Genomic DNA, 13117 nt, shown 5'->3' on the forward strand with positions numbered 1-13117 from the left:
GATTTAGAAAAACATATATTTGGGAACTTTGATGTGAAGTCCAGAAAGCACTTCAGGCAGTAAACAGTGGAGGGAAGGATATGTTGATCCTTTATGATACAAGAAGAAAACGATGCAAGGTTCAACACTGTATACATATTCTTCCAGCATTGCGTAAAGACAGATTTTCAAAGCTCCCGTCTCAAAAGTGAGAACTTTAGGGCATCTTCCATTTCATCAAAGTTTCTTAATGTCAACGTCTGCACATTAGCATTTCACCCCTCAAGTGGTAGGTATAACTACGTCTTGAGTTTTTAAAATGCCCTCACATTTAGCTTGACAGTGTTTTAGTAGATTACATTTTCATTGTTAAAAAAGTGATTCGTATAGAAGTATCCGTTTTAACTATTATGACAAGATATGCTCATTCTCTTGTTCTAGGGCTCTCCGGGAGAGCGAGGCTCTGCAGGCACAGCAGGCCCAATTGGTTTGCCAGGACGTCCAGGCCCCCAGGGCCCTCCTGGTCCAGCTGGAGAAAAAGGTGCTCCTGTAAGTAATGTTGAGGGAAATATATGATGCTTCCAACCTGCACACATGATTACTTTTTATTCGAGAATATTAGCTCTTCATACTCCACTGCATTCTCCCTGCATATGTGCCTGGCATATGAAGATGACTCCTTGTGTTCTCACAATAGAGAACCTTTGAAATTCAATTAAATGAGATGGCATTTTCCCACAAGTTATGAAGCCTTGAAATCTGTGAGGGAGTGGAATGTTATTAAAGTAAAAGGCTTCTAATTTTGCTCATTTAAAAAGTAAAATGGGAGTTTTGATTAAACGATATATACTTCACTGCTTTATACTAGAGAAATGTTAAAAATTTTTACATCTTTCAAAACACACCTTCCATCTCAGATGTTTACTTGGTTCATAGATACCACAGGACGCACTTGAGATTCTCATATAATTTGAGTTTCGCTCTTTGGTGGGCGAAATAGGAAACGTGATTATTTCATGTCATAATTATTTGACTTAAAATTTGTGTATCTCAATTGTTGTGGACTTTATTCTGTTTGTTAGGTTTTCCTCTTGTTTCTGGTATTGATTCAATCGTATTGAATTTAGTAAAGTATCATCTAAGATGAACACACAAATTAATTAAATTAGTGTAGCCTAAAAAGTGCTATGATACACATAAAATATAACTTAACATTTTTTTTCTTGTAAGCTGTGAGATACACAATTGAGTTTAAACTTGTAATTCAAATATCACTGTCCTTCAGTTACGGTCTTTAGCTCCAGTAATGGAATTATACTCATTGTCCATACATTTTTCTTTCATTAACTTGTTCTGATATTCAAGTCCTATGATAGAGTACTAAAGTCCTTTTCAATCCTGTGATAGAATACTACATTGCATAATTAAGAATGAACAGTAATATCCTGATCCATGGTGTTAAGCTGAGAAATCCAAAATGAAGGGTCTTCGTCTCAGGAAGACCTCATGTTGTTCTTTCCTAGGACAATGAAAGTCTAAGAGTGGGCAAAACCCTTATATATCTATTTACTTCTGTAACAATTAACTCAACCCATTTCTAATGCCATAATTTCTATTTGCACTCATGGGATGATCATCTCTCATATGGCCTGACCGTGTAATCAATGCATGCACAATGACCTTTTCAACATATTTTTGATGAACATGTTCAGACCTTGATAGTCCTACTGATTTTTTTTTCTTTGTTATTTAATCAGGAAGTTAGAATAAGACATTGACCCTGTTGGATATAAGTTATACTTTGAAGCAAAGGCATACTGCATATTTTTGCTGAGAATTTTTCTGAGGCCATATCTTTTACACTATACTGTTCATTGTTAAGTGATAGGAAAAAATGGGCTCAATGTTTTGATTCCAGCTATTTAAAACATTCAGGCCATACATAACTTGTACAATAAAAGATGAATACAGATAAAAGGAACTTTGGAACATAGAAAATATAATTTTTGTGATGACAGTGTATTCAATCCTATGGTTTAAATTGAATACATATTTTGGTTTAGGAAGTAAAATGCCAAATTAAATACCAAAGTAAAAAGCATTGTCAATTGTTTTAAAATTTAATTTAGAGAGACTGATGAAAAATTATTTAAGAAGCAGACTAAGGCCTCACAAGGTTTGACATTTGGTGATACATATATATCATGGATATCATGGTTAGCGGGACCATGAAATCCTTGTTCAGCTAGGCTCTCATTTTTTTCACATCTAGAGCTGCAAATATTCATATTATTGTACCTTTTGTTCTTAAAAGTATTGAAAAAAACAAACTGGTAGATACTGAATTAAGTCATTTTTTTAAGAAAGGTGTGAGCTTACATACATTAGCAGAATGTAGTTCTGGCAGTGTTGGGTTAACACCCACAGATATTCATGCAAAAGTCTTGTGAAACTTCATGGAACTGTTGGCCAAATTTTTACTAAAACACCTTCTGTTTCCCAAATTCCAAATATAAATTTTGGCCTGAGTTGAAAATATTAAGTAGTTACCAAAAGACACAGGTTTACATGAAGTATAAAAGACATGCTAGATCATGCGGAAATCAAGCTTATAATACATTTACCTAATCCAGGTAAGTGTATTATCCCGGTCCTCGGGGGAGACCTTGATCTGGAGGAGGTGGGAATGGGGGGTGGGGTGGGAGGAGGGGGAGGGGGGCGAGAGTGGGAGAACAGGGGAATCTCTGGCTATTATGTTGAACTAAATGATGTTGTAAAATAAATTTACTTAAAAAAAATACATTTACCTAATCCAAAGCTGTGCATAATACTTAAAATGATTGATTATGGCCTAAACATGATTTCCAAACTATCAGTCAAATTAGAATCTCTTGGTGGTGGGATTCGAAAGGGAAGATAAGCCTATTTCTTTTTCTTTTTTCTTTTTTTTTTTTGTTATTTTTATTTTATTTTCCGGAGCTGAGGACTGAACCTAGGGCCTTGCGTTTGCTAGGCAAATGCTCTACAACTGAGATAAATCCCTAACCCCAAACCTCTTTCAACTTATCATTTGGGGATAGACATTTTGATTATGTGACAAATTAAAAAAAAACTATGATTTGCATATATGACTGCCACCTTGTTGGATTATAGATAAACTCTGTTAATTATGTATCTTTTGATAGTGCAGTTGTAGTAACATGAGATGAAGAAGCATCAGTCTGAAACAAAGTGAGATCAATGCTTTAACTAAATGTGAATTAAACAACAGGAGTCAATAATTTCAAGGAAAATCAGTTTTAAATATTTTCTATAATACAAGAATGTGTTTGTATGATTTTAGAATGATGAGCGCCAGATTGTAAGTCTGAAGTGCCATTTGAAATAATAGGTTTAAAACCAAAGCATTCTACTCTCATGTGACGCAGTGCTGAGAGAGAACAGAGATCTAGAATCAAACTATAGAGAATCATTATAGAGATGAGTTGTGGAAGACTCCATTGAAAACATAGAAAATAGACACTTACTGATAGTAAGTTTGTGTATGGATGGTTAGCTCCATGAGCACATAGAAGAGAAAGAGTGTGAGGAAGCGTGGAGCTCAAAGAAGAACACAGTAGCTAAAGGTACTGGTGGACTGGATGCAGTCCCTCTCGTTATTAGGAAACCATGAATATCTTTGTTTATTTCTCAATGAAAATGAGATAAATGGGAAGTGAAGATATTAAAGAAAACAATGAATGAGAACTAAGAACACTGAAGTTGAATAGGCTGCTGACTTCTCAGAACTGAGTTGAGAGCTTGGCTCTCTCATCTATTGAGTTCATGATGATGGTTAAGTTCTTCACTTCAGAGCCTATTTTCCCATAGTCATGCCCAGAGCCTTCCCCTAGAAAAACTAACTTTGGTCAGGCCAGCACAGTGAGGCAAGTGCTCGCTCTGAGGAATGATGAGCAAATACATTCATCTAATGATGTAGAATACATGACCTGACCAGCTCTTTTGTTGTAATGGTGAAATGATGTGGGAGGAAGAAAAAGACATGAGTGTGTGAAGGCAGCAAGTTATTTCAGTCATTCAGAGAAAGGACACTAATATTTGACAAGAACTTTCAATGAAGAGGAAGATACACTGGAAATGCTTTTAGGAAGTACATTTGGAGATGATCAAAGGGTAGCCTGGTGGTAAGTCAATTTCCTAGCAGTCATGTGGCCCTAGATTTGACACCTAACACTAATAAAATATTGTTTTAAGGAGGTAACTTGAGACGAAACACATAAACATACATCAGCATAAAGGGTTAGGAGACTGTGAGGTAAGTGGGTGATGGAAAGGGAAGACAATCAAACCCGTGTAGCTTTGTAGTTTATGCAACAAGAGAAAAACCACTGATAACAATCTAGAACATTGTCTCCAACAAAACCTATGGGAATTCTAGTATGGGAAAATACATTATTTTCAAGCCAGAAAGCATATTTTTTTTATAGCAGTAGAAGTTGTTTTCTTCAGCAAGGCTCTATCTTTTGTTGTACATAAATTTACAAGTAGAAAAGTGATGTTCTTGCCAGAGAGGCACAAACAGAACTGGAAAGAAACTGAAACCCAACACAAAGGCTATTTGGCATCAGGGAAAGCAGACATGAATTAAAATATCCAAACTCATAGAATCCACAAAACACCTGTAAAAATGGGGGAACCCATTGCATATAAAACATATCATAAAATTTAATGTATGCTTAAGTCTGACATCTGCTGAATAGCTACCCCAATAGTTCTGGGAAGGCTAGGTATGGGCTCAGAGAGACAGTACCACCTGATTTGCCAACATTTGTTTGGGGAAAATGTTTTTTTAAAGTATTTTGTCACTTGTGTTTAATAAATTTTATAGAGTGTAGCCAGAGACTTACAAATTATTAAAGGTAATATAAGTTTTGTTGGTATTATTAATTATCTACCAAGTGTACTTCATTGTTTCTGTTTGCTGCTAACAGCTTGCAATGTTTCCCAGAAAGATTAAACAAGTTCTTTCCAGTCATAAGAACTGGGATATGTAGGTGTGTGTGTGTGTGTGTGTGTGTGTGTGTGTGTGTGTATTTTATGTATGCATATATTATTTTTAAACCATGTAAAACTTTATGGATTTCTTACAGCAATTTAGTGATATATTTTATTTTAATGCAGGGAGAGAAGGGTCCTCAAGGCCCTGCAGGTAGAGATGGAGTCCAAGGCCCTGTGGGTCTCCCAGGGCCTGCTGGGCCGGCTGGCTCTCCTGGTGAGGATGGAGACAAGGTCGGTGTTATTGTTTGTGTTAGTATATCATACTAAAGCATATTTAGTGCATTCTCAGAGACTCTGTAATTATTAAAAGATTAATTCTAAAGTTGAAGATTTGTGGTTTTGTCTTTTTTAGTTTTTGATACCTTTTATATAATGAAAGGTATTATATACCTCCAAAAGTTAAGAAATATGCCTTTCATAAAACAGCATACATAAGAGAAACATAAAGTATATAAGGGAACAATAATTTCATACTTTTAAAAACTATCTTCCTTAAAATATTGTAAATTGAATATAGTTATTTGTACATGTTTAGTTCTGAGAACTTGTGCCATCAGACTTATGAATAAGCTCCAGTAGCACTAGTAAAAGGATTGGTAATCCTTTTTACCAACATCTGAATAATAAATTTCCTCAACTTTTTATATCAGATGGAGGGTTTCATTGTTTCAAGTTAGTTTCTAATTTTATTGTAATATGTAGAAATTTTGTGAAGTAGTGTTCTTGTAATCTTACTACTTTGAAAACTTTGAGAAAAGAAATAATATATTTTGATCACCATGTGCATATATATATATATGTATGTAGATCAATGTACTTCCATTGTCAATTGTTGGTAGTGATATTCAGGACAAAAATCAGTTGTTTTTGTTTTGTTTTTCTGTTTTTCGAGACAGGGTTTCTCTGTGTAGTGTTGGTGCCTGTCCTAGATCTTACTCTGTAGACCAGGCTGGCCTCGAACTCACAGAGATCTGCCTGCCTCTGCCTCTCAAGCACTCCAATTAAAGACGTGCACCACCACCGCCTGGAGCAAAATCAGTTTTTAAGGTGTAGTTCTAGTTGTCCTCAACTTACGCTGACTTCATCTTCCTATGTATTTATTGGTCAATTATAGACCATCAGAGGATGAGCAAGCTTTTACATTGAGACCATGGTTTTACATACTAGCATGTAATTACATTAAAGGTAAAATGGTAAAATTTTATGGTAACGATGAGATTTCAGGTATGATGACTTGGAAATTATCTTTAACATGCATCTTTCAAACACAGGGTGAAATTGGAGAACCAGGCCAAAAGGGCAGCAAAGGTGACAAGGGCGAAAACGTGAGTTCCTTAAAATTTGATGAGGGAGCAGCATCCTTTTAATCCATTTACATGGTGTTTTTTTTCATAGGAATATTTAGCTCCAGCAGATTTTTGTCATAGTTGTTGTACTGTAAATTTAAATGGAAATACTTTAAATATGTATGTGTTGATTTATATAAACAGTAAACAAAATAACTTTTACCTTAATAAAAATGTATAGTATAAGGGTTTGGGGAGATGCCTTCGCTCAGCAAGCAAGGACACTTGTTGCTTTAACATGCAGACCTATCTTGAGATCCAAGAATCCATGTGCAATGCAGGAGCAAATGTAAGTCAGCCTAGGTCAGGGTTCTGTGGGAGACCATTGCTCAATGAAGTAAATCAAAGAGTAATAGGACAGGTTACCCAGACATCTTACTATGTACTTCACCTGGTCATATGTACATAGAACACACATACAATGCACACACATATGTGCACACACAAAATAAATAAAATAAACACACACACACACATATATATATATATATATATTTATTTATTTATGCATTCATATACACACGTCAAAGGTTATAATTGTTTTATATTTACTGCCTTATAGAGAACCTGTCTTCGCAAAACTGAATTTTATTTCATTCTGTAGTGGCAAATATTGGTTGAATACCAGAATCACACAGATATGTAGGTGGAAAAGAGATGAAGTTATTGACATTTTTGACATCTTCCATTTCAGAATCATAGTCCATCATCAAAGCATGTCAGGGCGGGAACTTAAGGCAGGGAGGTGGAAGAGAGAACTTATGCTGCCGAGGCCATGGAGAAGTGCTGCTTACTGGCTTGCTCCTCATGGCTTACTCAGCCCACTTTCTTATACCATTCAGGACCAGAATCCCAGTGGTAGCACAACCCCTTTCATGGGCTGAACCTTCTCACACCAATCACTAATTAAGAAAATGTTCCGCAGGCTTGTACACACAATTCAGTCTTGTGGGGACTTTTCCACAACTAAGGTTTTGTGTTTTTAAATGACTCTCACTGTGGGAAGTTGACAAAACACTAAAAAAATACCAGACTCCCTTTATGCAAAGCTTTATCAGTTAATGCAAGAATGTGTAACACGTGAATATATGCACAGAAATCCTTGATTTTCAGATCTTAATATATTCTATGTACAGCATCTTAGAATACTGTTGATAATTAAAAGATAGTATACTATTTCATGTACTCCTTCTGCTCTCTCTCTGTGTGTTTATATATGTATATATGTATATGTATATGTATATATATATATATATATATATATATGGAGAGAGAGAGAGAGAGAGAGAGAGAGAGAAATCTAATTTTTAAAATATCTTTAAATTGGTATTGGTTAGTAGGAAAATCTAGTTTAGATAACTACAACATTCAGAGTGAAACATTTTCATGTTTTTAATAAATATCAGTTTTATCTTGATTATACATATGAAAGTATAAGTCTGGGGGAATAAAATAAATGATGGTTGCTATAGTAATTACAAAGCCATTTAAACAATACCTCTGTGTTTCCAATGGAGTGCAACAGTGCTTAATAGATTTTAATCAGCCATTGTTTATCTTGGTCAGCCATTGTATTCTGTTTGTTTTAATTTTGCTGATGCCTTAGAAGCTTTGATTTTAAAGATTTCTGATTTGTTTGTCACTTCAGGGCCCTCCTGGTCCCCCAGGTCTTCAAGGACCTGTTGGTGCCCCTGGAATTGCTGTAAGTTTTCATCCCTCTTTGTTCAACAAATTTAGGTACTTTTAACTCTCTGATTAAATTTAGGATTTAAATATGTCAGTCCTATATCTATTTGACACTGTGTGGTAATAAGTTTATTTGCATGCTAAACACTTGAGTCACACTTAAATGATCTACTATAACTTGCCACATTTAAAAAAATCTTGGCACCATTTAAATAAGAACCAGTATAACATCATTTAATATCTAATAAATTTAAATATTATATTTTCTTCTGGACCATTTTTACTTTATTTGGTGAGATGATCAAATCAAAATCAACTAAACTCTAGAGACAAAGAATGCTAGTGAACCAAACAATGACAAGACTGTGGGAATTTAGTCTACTTTGTAAATATATGGTAGATTATAAAAAAGGCTGCCATTTTTAGAATAATGTATCATAATTTTTTTTCAATACTGATGTGTACCTTGCTGTTCCCAAGGGAGGAGATGGTGAGGCAGGTCCCAGAGGACAGCAGGGAATGTTTGGACAGAAAGGTGATGAGGGTGCACGAGGTTTCCCAGGACCTCCTGGGCCCATAGGTCTTCAGGTAAGAAGCCTCTCCTCTGTATGATAATTCACTGACTGCTCATTATTGGTTTCCAGGGGCAGGGAAACAAAGCAATACCCTTTTTTCTATGTAAAATTAAATGCTGTGTGCATTGTATGTAGGGGTAGTGCGTGTGTGTGTGTGTGTGTGTGTGTGTGTGTGTGTGTGTGTGTGTGTGTGTGTATCAAAGCAAAACATCTCACTCAAATAAGCATCTGCTTGATTTCTGTTTCTGACACACTAGGCTATACCTCGATTGCCAATTTGTTTTCAAATGCAAACCACAGTCTTGTAGCTCTAGTAGTTAAAAGAAGCTGTTTGAAACAGTCCTTTAGAAGAATTAGTATTTCAAATGAATAACTAAATTGCAAAGAATTTGAAGTAGCAGACTGACTGCAGCAGCAACTATTAAATAATGGACAAAATGAATAGGTAATATATCAATAAAAATAGTTTAAGTGATAATTCTATAGTTTATGAAATGTATTTAAAAATACATATTAAATTGTACAACACTAAAGCCCTAAAACTTCTATACCAAATGTATCAACTTCTCCTGAAGAATATTGCATTGTATCCAACTTCTCCTCCCAATTGTTTTTTCCTTTCCACTTGATATTGTTGGTTCCTGCAAACCTTTGGATCTTCTGTGTATCTTCGACTTGCTTGTTATGTATACATCTATTTTTTATTTGAGCAATGATATCTTGGTTTTCAATGACATTTGTGTACTTTATAGATATTACTTTTCTCACGCTAGTGATATTGCAAAAGGAGAGCAATCCAAATCATAGTACCTACAAAATATTGTATGAAACTGGAATAAATATATATGTAATTTTTTAAATTTACAAAAAAATAACAGAAGGATTGATTTTTAATATTAAATACCTTATGATATAATTTTACTAGTTACATTGTGATGTCATATTATGAATTATAATATAAATACCTTTATAAAATAGCCAGTGAATAATTATTAGTGAACATGATATTCTAATTTCTTCTTTGTTGAATATCAAGATAGTTTCCTATGTTTAGTAGAAAGTCATTCCTTTCTTATTTTTTTTCTGTTTAACTATTTTAAAGTTGTTGATAATTATAAATATAGCCATGAGTGGAGCTTATCTACATGTGTGAGAAGTAACACATTTAAAAAAATAACAAGTAGAAGATAAAGTCAGATTGCAATAAATATGTAACTGTTTTAATTCTGTATTCTAAATTAAGATAAAGGATTATCCTCAATCCTGTAAAACTGAACTTTGAAGCATTGCTGTCATGTTTGAAGATTGGTTCACCTTTAAATTCTTCTTTCTGGGTCTGAATATATCTATGATCTGTTTTAACAACTTTTTCTAAAACTTTTATCTTGGCATTCATATTAGCTAACTTTTTTAATGATAAAACAAAAATGATCAAACAAATAATATTTATAATTGACATTACCTAAATCTTGTCTACATTAATTATCCTCTCATTTAATTGTTACATTTTCAGACCATTTAATGTATAGTCAAATGTAGACCAAATACCCTCCATTATAAAAATGAAAATTGAAAACAATTTTCAATGTGGGAAAAAACTTTAATCCCAGTACTTGGGAGGCAGAGCCAGGTGGATCTCTGTGAGTTCAAGGCCAGCCTGGTCTACAGAGTGAGATCCAGGACAGGCACCAAAACTACACAGAGAAACCCTGTCTCAAAAAAAAAAAAAAAAAAATGTCCACTAAAGGATTTCTTTGCTCGGAGTCAGTTATAATGAGTAGAACACACACACACACACACACACACACACACACACACACACACACACACACACAATTTCCTGGGCTATTACCTGGTCTAAAACAAGAACAGGACAGTGCAAGTAAAGTAGAATGGATTTGTCAAAGGTCATCATCTGTAGAAATGAGCAAGCATCACTCAGCCACTCCCATATCCACTCTGCCCTGGAACACAGTGGGAAGAGAGAGCATGGATGCTTTGTTGTGAGCTAACCAAATAATTTGCAGTCCCAAAGCCAATAGTGTTGCACTAAATCCTAAATGGTCTTATAATAAAAACCCAGAGCCAGATATTGAGTTAAATGCTGAAAGATCAGAGAAACAAAGGAACAAGCCACAGCTACTTCTCACCTCTCCAACCCCAGGAATCCTCAGACTGAATGTCCCTGAGTCCCCAGGCGAAAGGCCTCTACTTCCTGTCTCCTCACACCTTATATGCCTTTCTCTGCCCAGCCTTTTCACTTCCTATCTTAACCTTCATAGTGCTGGGATTAATGGTGTGTGTGCTTACCAAATACTGGGGTTAAAGGTGTGTGCCACCACTGCCTAGCTGTTTCTCTCCTAGACTGGATCAATCTCATGCAGCCCAGTGTGGCCTTGAACTCACAGAGATCCAGTCGTAACTCTGTCTCCAGAGTGCTAGGATTAAAGGAGTGTGCCACCACTGCTTGACCTCTATGTTTAACGTGGTGGCTAACCCTGTCCTCTGATCTTCAGGCAAGCTTTCTTAGATTACAAATATCATCACACAATAGTTTTATTAGTATGTTAGCTTTTAGCACTGTTGATGGTTTTACTTCTTTATTAGATTTAATATGAAATTTTATAATTGTTACATTAAAATTCATTATGTATGGTTTATAGCATGTATATAGATGATTATATTATTAACATTGTTAAAAATGGGGCAAATCCTTACTCAGAACATTAAAAACCAGATGGCACTTGTGTTATTTCTACCCATTAAGACTCACACTATTTCACGTGCATGTTTTCTAGTCATGTCATATATGCTCATTTGTTCAGACATGGTTCTTCACAGTTTGTCTTTTACTCCAGCATTAATGTCACGTTAATTGTACCATATTACTTAATTAAATACATAAAGTTATGTTTTGAAGCTTAAAATTTTAGAATAATTGAGGTTTTTGAGTATCACAGCAAATGTTGAAAGAAGTTCTTATTGGGTAACTTTTCCTGTTTACTTAGGACTAGTTCACCTACCTGTTCATGCAACAAATAGTTTCTGAGATGGCAGGTTTTGCTTCACGTTCCCACTAGTTACAAGGGGTTAAAAAGTCAACATCTAAGAAAAGTATTGCCTCCAAATAGATTGTGAATATGACTTTGTGAATAAGGAACACAGAGTATTGATATGACAAGAAAGAGCAAATGCACACAGTTCTGTCTGGAGGAATTCAGAAGATGAAGCAGTAAAGCGATTACCTTCCGAATGGAGATACAGGCAGGTTGAATACGGTGCAGCCTGCCCTGGCTCGGCCCAAGTTTTCCCTACCATTGTTTCTAGTGTTCATTTACAGTGGGGTTGATACAAAAGAGAGAGATTAGGGGACACAATATAATGGGTTTCATGGCTTGTGGATTTTTAAGATTCAGGAACGAGTTAATAGACTAAAAATCGGAATATATGTGTAACTTTGGAACTATATTGGAATATTTACTTTTAAAAAGGTTTGCCAAACTGTTACATGACTGTGGTAATACAAAAGATAAAATATAAATGTGAAAAGTCTGTAATTGAGTAAAAGAAATAGAAAAAGGGAGAGCTCTTTGTATGGTCAAATTTTATTTGTATTTATTTTAACAAAACTAAAATATATAGAAATAGCTAAAATATATAGAACATGGATTTTACTTGTTAATATAGTCAGATTTTATAACATGTAGGAAACAGTTGACTGTTTTTTAAGTATTTTAAGATATGTTTGTTTCTGAATGTTCATTTCCACATGATTAATTAAATTTTTATTTATTTATTGGTGTCATAAATTGATCAAAAGCATATTTTTTTGGTCTTTGGGGTGAGTGTATGGTATGTGTGAGCACAAATGAACAGGTAGTTTCCTTGTGTGTGAGTGGGGTTTGTGGGTAACTTCAGGTTTGGTTCTACCTTCTACCATTTGAGACAATGCCTTTTAATGTTTGCTGCTGTGTTACTACTGCTGAAAACGCCAACAAGCTACAGAGCAGCCTCCTGTCTTTGCTGTCCATCTCTCTGTACAAACACTGGGATTACAGAAGAGTTCTGCTATGTTCCTCAGGCTCTGAGACTCCAAACCCAAGTCCTCATGTTTGTGCACAATGCATTTTACCATCTTAGCCACTTCTGGATCCTCAAATGTATCTTTTAAAACACATAGATGACTTTCTTTCAAATTGCATTTTCTCAGGGGTTACCAGGCCCTCCGGGTGAAAAGGGCGAAAATGGAGATGTTGGACCCATGGTAGGTTGTGTTTTCCTGGTATTCGATGGTATTGTGCATGCCAACACTACTCACATATGAATTAACAGTTCATCCATGTTAACAAAAGTACTGAGAAATTGTGCTGTTCTCCCGCTAAATTCTGTTTCCTATTCATATGTCATCAGTAACAATCAACTGTTAATTCAATCTTAAAAGTATTTATCTTTCATCTTTATCCACTTCAGAAT

General features: G+C 35.0%; 1 protein-coding gene across 1 annotated transcript in view; it reads left to right on the forward strand.

Moving 5' to 3' along the window:
• Positions 1-13117, forward strand: part of Col11a1 (collagen type XI alpha 1 chain) — a 201646-nt gene that overhangs the window by 142961 nt on the left and 45568 nt on the right. The window contains exons 42-47 of the mRNA XM_042279780.2: positions 421-528; positions 5161-5268; positions 6309-6362; positions 8032-8085; positions 8550-8657; positions 12855-12908. Of these exons, the coding sequence (XP_042135714.1) occupies positions 421-528; positions 5161-5268; positions 6309-6362; positions 8032-8085; positions 8550-8657; positions 12855-12908 (486 nt within the window). The remainder of the gene's footprint in view (positions 1-420; positions 529-5160; positions 5269-6308; positions 6363-8031; positions 8086-8549; positions 8658-12854; positions 12909-13117) is intronic.

Source organism: Peromyscus maniculatus, chromosome 6, assembly GCF_049852395.1.
Source record: "Peromyscus maniculatus bairdii isolate BWxNUB_F1_BW_parent chromosome 6, HU_Pman_BW_mat_3.1, whole genome shotgun sequence".
Taxonomy (NCBI): Eukaryota; Metazoa; Chordata; class Mammalia; order Rodentia; family Cricetidae; genus Peromyscus; species Peromyscus maniculatus.